The following is an 11,362-nucleotide window of genomic DNA, read 5'->3' as shown; positions in this document are numbered from 1 at the left end:
CCATTAAACTTTGGAGCTTTTCCAGAGTCTGTTTTCTTGTCAGCAGTATCATAGTCATGCTTGACACTTGTGTATTTTGTAGTAACTGATTCCTCATCTCCAGACATGTTTTTCTAATAGATCTTGAACTGTAACACGGTTAAGTGCTGTGATAACAGAGCAAGCTCTGATACCAATTGAAGGTGAAAAACACAAGAAGGGAGGGTTGAATTGTGTTTTCTTTTTCTCTTAAAAAATACTTCTTCTGATAAAACTTCAGAAGCAGTTAGATTGCTTCTGATGAAATGATCAGAGACAGATTGCAGCGGAAAAGAACAGAGCAGAGAAAAGAAAGACAAAGACACAAGCAGTTATCCTGGTTCCTTCCACAACACGGAAGTAGTCCAGTCCCCCTTGCACTTCCAAGGAGATTTCACTATAATCACAAAGATTACAACTGCTCAATACTTTCTAAGTATGAGACTTCACAAAAATGCTCAAGCACACACGCAAGAGTCTTCCAATGCTCAAGCACTAAGCAAGAGACTTCTAATGCTCAAGCACGCAGGCAAGAGACTTCTAATCAAACAAAAATACAGAGAATTGAGTTTGAGTTGAACACTTGATATACAATCAGTGGTGTTCACAATACAATACAGTAAAGACTCTAGACTTTGAATTTCTAAGATGTATCAAATCAGTGCAGAAATTCAGTGTGCTTTGTAGAATCAAATTGACAGAGTTTTGGCACTTTTGAACTTATGTATCTCTATCTGCAATCTTCAAGTCTTCACTCCTTTATATAGAGACGTGAAAGAGACGTTGAGATAATCAGCACGTCTAAAGAGTCGTTTGAAATCCTTTGATTATCCACCAGTGATCATTTGCCTGATTTGGGTGTAGTCCTTTGAAGAATAAGCTTCAAATTCATTCCCATCTTGAATGTACAAATTCTGCAGGCATGGCTGTTGTTTTGTCTTGTAGCGTAGACAGAAAACAGAGTAGTGGAGGTAGTGGTTGTACACTTGTACTTTGTCAACTCTATTAACGAGAGACAAGTGCTCAGTGCTATCCATATATCCGTTGATACCTCCCTTTCAATTCTTCGTTCTTCTTGGATAAGACTGAATTGAGAATCAGCTACTTTGAATCTTCAGTTTGATTAAAGGATCAAACGTAGCTTCTGGTGAAGATATTGCTTCTGATGAAAACTTTTGCTTCTGATGACCTTCTGCTTCTGATGACGTCATCACTTCAGAAGCACTTCAGCTTCAGGAGCAGTTTTCTTCAGATGCTCAGAATTTGTTTTTCTTTCCATTGTTCTTCCAAGACCTATTGAAATAACTTGAGTAGCCTTTGGTCATGTACACTTGAACAATTATTAGTAATAACCAATTGACAATTTTTAATACCTTGTTATCATCAAAACTTAATAAGGTTCATTGTGAAACACATTTTGTTCCAACAGATACATGTAGGGTGATCCTCGCTGGGGGGCGCACTGTGTGTCACAGTGCATGCAAGCTGACGTGCTCCTTCAGACGCGGAGCCTTAAGGCAGTGTAAGTTCGACCACGTGTCAACGTGCGGATGGTCTTCTGACCAGTCCAGAACAAATAATATATGGAGTGGTAGCATCTAGCTGCTACAGAAAAGCATCGTCATAAACTTATTATACCATACAATCCAACAATTTATCTGGTATTACAAAAATTATATTATATTGTCAAAAGCTTGTCAATCATAACACCATTAAACTTACTCTATTATCATTCATTGGCTCTGTTTGATAAAAATAACGGATAACTGGTAGTTTATAGCTGATGACTAAACTGCTCTTCTATATACATATGTATAATACAAAACCAAACTGCTCCACAATACAAATATGCATAATACAAAAAATAATCAATAACAATCCTTTGATAAAAACAAAAACAAATCAATGGCTATCCTTGTGTGATAGTGCCTTTGTGATTATAAATGTAAGATTTTGCAAAGTAAATGTACAAAGTAAACCCCATCACACTTAATCCAGCAAGCAACCAATAAAAGTAATCAAAATGTGCCTTATTGATATTGTCACAAAACCAAGTTTCATGTCCATCTTTGCCACTAAAATGTTCTATCAATGAAATGAGAAAGCCACTTAGAAAGCTTCCAACACCAACAATACTCAAATAGAGTGCCAGTCCCATGCTTCTTAGTTCATTTGGGACTTGATCATAGAAAAATTCCTGAAGACCAACCATTGTAAAAACCTCAGAAACTCCAAACAAAAAGTATTGAGGAACCAACCACCATATACTCATTGGTACAGTTGCATTAGGATCATCAACAAGACCATATTTTTGTGCTATTTTTAATCTTTTAGTCTCAACAAAGGCTGCAAATACTACCATGAATATTGATATAAAAATTCCAGTGCCAATTCTTTGAAGCATTGTGATACCTGAGGGCTTTCCAGTTATAACTCTTGCTAGTGGCACGAATATGTGCTCATAGATAGGGCAGAAGAGAACAATTGCAAGCCATTTTATTGTTTGAAGCGAAGAGGGAGGTATGTCAAATCCAGGAAATATTGTTCTCTCCATTGAAGTCCCTTGCTTGGTGAAGAATGTAAAAACTTGAGCAAAGACAATACCATAAACCAAAGTTGAAGTCCAAATTGGAACCAACCTTAGAACAGCCTTTGCTTCTTCAACCTCACTACGGCTACAAGTTTCATCTTCTTTGGATCCCTTTGGTGTTAACAATGCCTTGTTGAGGAAGCTACCAATGAAGAAATTACAAGCTAAGTCAAAATAGTCATAATCTTTCAGTGTTTTAATTTATTGGAATTAGTTTGAGTTGTTTAAGATTTGTTAGTTTTGTTATGATCACTATATAAAAGGTATCCAACACTCAATGTAATCAAATTTTCTCATTCTATCAATTCCAAATAATCAATCTTTCTCTCAATTTATTTATTTCCTTTGTTGAGCTCTACCTAGGATGAAACATTAATAATGTACAATAATTGTAGATGAACCAATACATTGAAATAAGCAGATGAATCAATACAAGAAAATACATATTAACAGAAGATTCAATTCCAAACACTAACTGAGCTCTAAAGCAATTAACACTTAGAAGGGAGTTGCTTATAATGTAATTCAAAAGACAAACTCAAGATGGGTCTTAGAATGTAATTCATCATATTTGCTTCTTTCAGAATGCTACTAATAAGATTGAACTTAATAGACATAACATTGAAAAACAAGAATAAGTTAGCATTGTTATTCTTACTTGAATTGTTCAGAACTTTGACGGCGAAGTAGCCCATCACATTCTTCTTCAAAATCCGTTGTTGATAAGCTATTTCGCCAATTTCTTATAGCCGCGACAAATACACGACCAATTCTAATAAAGGGACTCTTGTCATTAACCTTAATGTTAAACCTATATGTCCTTGTTCCAAGCAAAAAAACAATCAAAGCGATGATCATTACAACACAAGGGATTCCAAATCCAAGAACCCAACTAATGTTATCTTGTATATAGTTCAAGATCGTAAGTGTTGCTGTGCAACCTGCAATCATAGTAAAATACCACCAATTAAAGAATGAGCTTCTAGCTTCGTGCTCTTTTGGATGTTTTTCATCGAATTGATCAGCCCCAAAAGCTTGAACACAAGGTTTATGTCCACCTTGTCCAATGGCAACTAGATAGAGTGAGATGAAGAATAAGATTACTTGTGATTGAGGAGAACAAAATGTGAGTGAAGGGAGCAAAGCTGATAATGTTAACAAGCCTAGTCCCTGTAAATTGTTTTCAGCCAATGACCAACATCAAAACATGAGCACACATAACTATCTGTCTATCCATTTTTTTAATATATGTGAAACCGTACAAATACCCCTATAACATAGATAATTAAGTGTAGCTAGTTAAATGATATATCATACATCAAAATAATGAAAGATAGACAGATTAGCAAAAACTATGGAAGACAGTGTTAGGATATGTAGAATAAAGGGAAACTAGTATGAGATCTTGGTCTGGGAGAATACTGTAAATACTTGAACAAGACGATGAAGAATATGATGATGGTTGCACAAATAAATTCCAAATGGTGTGTGAAGTCACAAAGCTTTAAGTTCGATTTGTCTCCACCAGTTTAGATGCAAACTAGATGCAAATGGGTAACTAGCGAATCCCCTTCAAGATACTTTCAGATTCTTGATATGAATCTCACACTCACATCAATAGTATCGACCAATTAAACTTGACAGAAAAAATTCTCTCCATTACTCTTGTGCACGAAAGTATAGAAGAAATGATTCAAAAATAATTTTGGCATATGATAATTGAGTCATGAAACCATGATTCTTGTCTTCTGTTTCAGCCTCCAAAAGTGTATTTATATATAGATAAACTTGTGTCATTTAGTAAAGAAAGACAACATTCTAAGTAATTCCGGTAAACTGAAATGTTATATATGTTAAACATCTGGAATTTGCATCGGGCGACATGTTAGTCTGGTGGCTACTACTCATGTCACCATTACCTTGGAGTACTAGGTTCAAACCCGTGGGATGCACCCGCTGTCATTTAATTGTTGTTGTGTGCAAGGGTGAGTTGTATGTCCCACATCGGATAAAAAAGTAAGAGGACTATAAACTCATTGCTTTAAGGTTTTGGGTAAGAGTGTGGCGTCTCTGATAACAGTCAGTCATTCACTATTTTTAGAGTTTTTTTTTTATAAGTTTTTAGTCTAGTTTTATTAGTTTAGTATTTAATTTAGAGTCAATTTGAATAAAGTATGGTATTTTTGGTCTATTGAGTCAAGCAAGCAAATGATTGGAATTAATAGGTTATTATCATTATTATTGGTTATATTTATATAATCAAAGAAGAGAAAAACAAGAGATGACAAAAAGCAACATATTAATTGATGGGCTTATAGGAGAAAACGTACAGGAACAAGGAAAGGTGATCACACTTTTGGAAGAAATAAATATAGGATTTACGTTTTGGAAAAGGGACGCTACAGGGGAGAGAGAAAACAACACAGATTGAAAGAAGATTTAGGAGCAACACCGACATCGACGAAACTCTATCGGTTTATTTTCTTTACTATGTTGTTTATTTATTTAATCATGTCTAGCTAATTCTCTTTGATTGAGCCATGATGAACCTATTGTAATATATGAATGTAGTTGAAACTCTCTTTATTATCAATATTATTCAGTCTTTATTCAGAATTATTTGTGTTCATTGCTTTTCATATGATTGCTTGCATGACTATTAACCCTAGCTTCTTGCAATCACATAAATTGATCTTAGGAATTGAATGACTACTAACCCTAGATTTTAATCCTGAAATAGTAATTCTGTTTAATTCAACATAGGAACCTAGAGATAGGAAATTGAGGGTTATGACATATGAATTAACATTCTGACATCGCTTCCGCGGTTATTCAATCGGTTTAAGAGATTAAAAGGTTTTAACTTAGGAAAGGGTTTTGAGGGTTTTGAGTCAAGAGATTGATCAAAACTAATTAGTTAATTTGTCGTAAAGATTGAATAAGTGTTGAGAGTAAAGAGAGATAAGCTATTTCACATAAAGCAATAGAGGATTCACTGGCTTGATCATCTGTTTTAATCCAATCATCAAACCATTTTATTTCCTATTATTTACTTTTTATTGCACCCTAATCTACTGCCTCAGACACTTATAAAATTTACACATCCTAGATATTAACTTTATTGCTAAGTTGAGATTAACACAGTCCTCGTGGATACGAATTTATTTTATTACTTCGATAGTTTTAGTACACTTGCTAAAATTTTATCAAGTTTTCTGGCGCTGCTGCCGGGGACTGTTGAGTCATTTCAATTTGGTAATTTTGTTTTTATTTAGGATTTCTGTCATTTATATTTTTGTTTATAAAAAAAAAAAATGATTTATGCTCTTCTTTTTCTTCTCATTGTACTGTGCTACTAAAAAGTTTATTCAAGTGTTGCAGCTATGATAGACAGGTTATACCTCCATGACACAAAAGAGATTGGTATGTTGAAGTATGAAAAATATATGCTATCTTTGAAGATAGGATATTTGGACAATAAAATCTCAAGATTAAATGAGAGATGTGGTCGTTATGAGGGGGATCAACCAGGTAGTAATTGTGAAGAGAAGAAAGAGATGATCAACATCGATTACAATACTTAACTTCAAAATATTTTAGATGATTTCTTGGTGTCAAATCAAGTTTTATTTGAGAAGTTTGATGTTCAGTGTGGTAATCTTGTTGAGAAAGCACATGAGTCTCAGAGGAAGTTGGTTCAGATGGAGACTGAGTGTCACAAGGTTGTGGTAGAAGAAAATTCCAAAGTGAGGAGTGTTGATATTTTCTCGAAGTCTGGATCAACGGGGGTTAAGGAAATCACTCTTGTGCAAATAGATGCATGTCCTTCTTTAAGGTGGGAGAGCTCAAATGACAAAGATTTAGTGGCTGGAGCATGGGAGCATCTACTGCTTTGTGCCAAATTCATGGAATTCCTACCAAACAAGAGGAAGAAGAAGGATGATATATTCTTTCTATCATATTTGCCACCCTAACAGTGGTTGGAGCGTCAAGCTCAATGACGTAAAATAAAGAGCTTGGTGGGAGGCAACCCATCATTTTTATTATGTTTTTATTTTCAGTATTTTATTCCTATTGTTGAGTCAGGCAATTGTCAATGTGTTTGAATAACTCAGTTGTATCCCCCTGTTATGTAATTGTTCTTGCACTTGTTTATTATTGATGAATTTTCTTGTTTTATTGACTTTTTCCAGTTTAGTAACAAATATGTGTTCAAGTGGTATTCCAAAAGTTCAAAAGGAGGAGTGACTTGTGATTTCAAAGGCGAAGTGTACTGCAGTTAAAGATAGGTAGTCACAACTCCCAGAAATCTAAACTGTAAGGTTCATGGCCAAATTTTATTTTCTAATTTACTTCTAAAGAGTGTTCCATGCATTTACATTTCTAAAACTTGCAATTTTTCTCTACTGTCGATTGATCTTTGTCATTAGCACACTGAGGCAAAAGTGTTTGGTCCTGTGAGCCTTTTTGAAGCCTACCCTGTTTATATTTGAATAATTATCCTTTCTTTAGCCAAATTGAGCCGGTAGGTTTAGAACTTTTTGTTCGGTGACAAACTACATTACAAGCTTAGAGACTTTTAGGATTTATCCCTTATTGTTTTTCTGAGTTAGGCATTGAAGAATGTTGCTAAATATTAAGTTTGGGGTTGCTAATGGAATTTGCAACCAATTAAGTTTGGGGTGGGGTACTAGAGAACAAAGAAAAAAAAAACATTCTCATGAAAACAATATGCCAAAATGGTGTATTCAAAAAAAAAAAAAAAAAAAGAGAATATAATAGAATGAAAAAGGGACATGACATTGAAAAACCGAGTAACTTCAAACTCGATTGTCCCAATTGTTATAAATAATTTCTAGTACCCTTGCAAGAATTGTTGTTCCAAAAGGTGAATGAATGATGGATTGAATTTTGTGCTTAACTTCCGTAGGAATGCCTAACTCAAATTTTGTGTAGCCTACTTATCCAAATATTATCTCACCTTCACCTAAGCCCCGTTATAACCCTTAAAGACCTCAAAGTGTGCATTGACATTGATTTTGATTGACGTTTAGAAACTTTTCAAGCGTATGGTAATATGTAGATTGCATGTCGACTGTGTGTGAACCCTTTCATATTGTTGCGTGGAGTTGTGAATTGGTGGTTGCTAACAAGTCAAACTAGCTCATCTTTAGCTAGTAAGGTGTTGAACTTTTGGGTACTATCGCTTGATCAGGTAATTGTTATTTTACTGTCAATTGTCAATGTTACAAGTAAATCCTTGAGGACAAGGAATGGTTCAAGTTTGGGGTTGTGATGACAGTCAGTCATTCACTATTTTTAAAGTTTTTTTTTAATAATTTTTTAGTCTAGTTTTATTAGTTTAGTATTTAATTTAGAGTCAATTTGAATAAAGTATGGTATTTTTGGTCTATTGAGTCAAGCAAGCAAATGATTGGAATTAATAGGTTATTATCATTATTATTGGTTATATTTATATAATCAAAGAAGAGAAAAACAAGAGGTGACAAAAAGCAACATATTAATTGATGGGCTTATAGGAGAAAACGTACAGGAACAAGGAAATGTGATCACACTTTTGGAAGAAATAAATATAGGATTTACGTTTTGGAAAAGGGACGCTACATGGGAGAGAAAAAACAAAATGGCTTGCACATGGAAACCGTAAAGAGAGAAGAACAACACAGATTGAAAGAAGATTGAGGAGCAACGCCGACATCGACGAAATTCTATCGGTTTATTTTCTTTACTATGTTGTTTATTTATTTAATCATGTCTAGCTAATTCTCTTTGATTGAGCCATGATAAACCTATTGTAATATATGAATGTAGTTGAAACTCTCTTTATTATCAATATTATTCAGTCTTTATTCAGAATTATTTGTGTTCATTGCTTTTCATATGATTGTTTGCATGACTATTAACCCTAGCTTCTTGCAATCACATAAATTGATCTTAGGAATTGAATGACTACTAACCCTAGCTTTTAATCCTGAAATAGTAATTCTGTTTAATTCAACATAGGAACCTAGAGATAGGAAATTGAGGGTTATGACATATGAATTAACATTCTGACATCGCTTCCGCGGTTATTCAATCAGTTTAAGAGATTAAAAGGTTTTAACTTAGGAAAGGGTTTTGAGTCAAGAGATTGATCAAAACTAATTAGTTAATTTGTCGTAAAGATTGAATAAGTGTTGAGAGTAAAGAGAGATAAGTTATTTCACATAAAGCAATAGAGGATTCACTGACTTGATCATCTGTTTTAATCCAATCATCAAACCATTTTATTTCCTATTATTTACTTTTTATTGCACCCTAATCTACTGCCTCAGGCACTTATAAAATTTACACATCCTAGATATTAACTTTATTGCTAAGTTGAGATTAACACAGTCTTCGTGGATACGAACTTATTTTATTACTTCGATAGTTTTAGTACACTTGCTAAAATTTTATCAGTTTCTCTTGCTTGTGCGGTTGTTCTAGCCTCGATGTGAACAGTCCCCCTCGCTCCCCTCATGACCCGGGCCCAACATTAATGTCATGTCACTTTTTTATAGTAATTAGTTTAAAATAAATTAATAACGGCTGAAAAAAAAAGAATTTTTGTCTAATGGTAGCAGAACAATAAAATGAGTGGAATCACTGAAAAGAAATTCTATAACGGTACCGATACTCAAATGAACTATTAACTATGGCGTAAAAATTCAAGACGTTTGAGAGAAGTAGTTCATTTTAGACAAAAAATAAAATAGGTAGAAGTGACGAACAGAACTGACCAAGATATAGATAAGAGAAGCAAGTATGATTGTGCGATAGCGTCCAAGAAAAGAATCAGCAACAAAAGCACCTAAGAGAGGAAGTAGAGAAGCTGTTCCAGCCCAAACATTTACATTCTTAGCAGCTGTTGCAGTGCTCTGTTTGAGTGGCCCTGTTAGATATGATATCAAATTCCCTTGAATTCCATAATATGATACCCTCTCTGCCACTTCCACACCTAAACATAACATTCATAATCCATTTAAATTCTCATCACCATTTAAAAAAGAAAATATAAAGAAGGTTTAATATTATAATCGTCCCTGTAATTTGGACCAGTTTTGATTTTCGTCCATGTAGAAAAAAAACTTTAAAATACATCACTGTAAACCAGATTAATTGAGATATGAAATTGTTTACCTATGATAAACCAAGCGGATCTCCAATAACCAGATTTAAACCTAACTGCAGGCTGTCCATTGTAGTCAACAGCGCCATCAACAAGAGATAATTGAGCTTCTAACAACACTTCATTGGATTCTTCCATCAATGAAACCTATTCAATAATTCACTTTTTTTTCATGAAAGATGGGTTGTTTGCGTTGTTAATGTAACTGACTTTGTTGTTCCATCTCCCTCTTTCTTTATTAAGGTTTTCTTTATAGAACAATGTCAATGAGTGGGAAACAAGTATTTTTATGTTATGTTATATAATATACACGCAATGCAATAAACGAGGGGATAAACAATTCCAGGTTCATGTCCAGCTAAATACTATCTCTTCTCTATAATTAAATATTCATAATAAAGTAGACTTTTTTGTTGAATGATATATGATATGATATTGCTATGTGTGTGAAATCGTATTGTGTCAAGTTGTCACATTTTCCTTATTTAATATACACGCAAGTGACCTTCTTGTATCAACTTCTTGATTTGTATTTGTGCAGTGCAACAACTGTTGAATCAAAATGGGTTTTGAAAAATGTTTATGATGTTTTGATAATAACAAAGTATGAAAGAATAATTAGATATGTTAATATTTGTTCAAGTATGCATAATTATAGAATTAAATTACGACGGTCAAAGTTTTAATTCTGAAATATCAAGACTGAACGCATATGAAAGCATATGAAACAAAAGAGAAGCTTGTATTACTTAGAACAAGATCACAAGAAAGGTCAACTAAAAAGTCAAAGCTCTGATCAAAAGAGGATTTTCACTCATAAGCTTAGGAATGAATGATGACTATGAAGGAATGAAGCATCTGAAAATGACTCCATGACCTGAAGACTTCGACTCGGTTTGTCGTCTTATGAAGGAATGACGCTTTCAGACTCTGAGTAGTCCATTTTGTCATTGATGGTTGGATTAGACAAGTGTACCAAATTGTTTACCAAGTAATAAAATGATAAATAGAGTATCGTATCCACAAGATTGTCTTTTCGTTTAAACAATTTGTGTTACCTATTTGGAAACAAAATAATAAATAAAGATAACAGTTTAGAGTTTGCAATTTAATATGTTTGCAACAGAGCAAGTTTGCCTATTTTGATTGCAGAATGTTAGCGGCGGTTAGGATTCTTTGAATCTCCTCTATACATTTCTTGGAATTAATTAACAGTCAAGTCGCGATCAATTATTCTAAGTAGACTATCTAAGTGATGAGTTCGCCAGGACGTGATAACCTAATCAGTTTGTCAAGTTGCACCTGTTAGTCGCACTGTGACCCTTATGTATAGGGTCTTACTCTCTCGGTCGATTTCGGTGTATCCCTCAGCCTATTGAGTTACACTTGCTGGTCACAAGGTGATTCTTGCATGTGGGGTCTTACTCCCTCGGGGGTAGTTGAAACATAAACTTAAATTGAATTTCCTAAATTTCCAAAGGTATGGTGGCCAATGTTCCTAAAGGTTCTCCTATCTACGAATCTTAGAAGTGCATAGCACACTCTCCCTCATAATATATTTTTAATAAATAATAATTTTGTAT

At 34.0% G+C, this 11,362-nt stretch overlaps 1 protein-coding gene across 1 annotated transcript; it reads right to left on the bottom strand.

Annotated features, from left to right (window-relative positions):
* Positions 1 to 1,722: 1,722 nt before the first annotated feature.
* Positions 1,723 to 10,070, bottom strand: LOC25491800 (protein NRT1/ PTR FAMILY 5.10). The gene is made up of 4 exons (XM_013599827.3): positions 9,791 to 10,070; positions 9,391 to 9,608; positions 3,267 to 3,778; positions 1,723 to 2,750 (listed from the first exon to the last, which is right to left on the bottom strand). Exons 1-4 carry the CDS (start codon positions 9,915 to 9,917, stop codon positions 1,928 to 1,930), a joined length of 1,680 nt encoding a protein of 559 aa, XP_013455281.3. The 5' UTR covers positions 9,918 to 10,070; the 3' UTR covers positions 1,723 to 1,927.
* Between the last annotated feature and the right edge of the window lie 1,292 nt (positions 10,071 to 11,362).

This window comes from Medicago truncatula, chromosome 4 (assembly GCF_003473485.1).
Source record: "Medicago truncatula cultivar Jemalong A17 chromosome 4, MtrunA17r5.0-ANR, whole genome shotgun sequence".
Taxonomy (NCBI): Eukaryota; Viridiplantae; Streptophyta; class Magnoliopsida; order Fabales; family Fabaceae; genus Medicago; species Medicago truncatula.
Note: the sequence above shows the minus strand (reverse complement) of the source record. Positions and strands in the feature narration are given on the sequence as shown.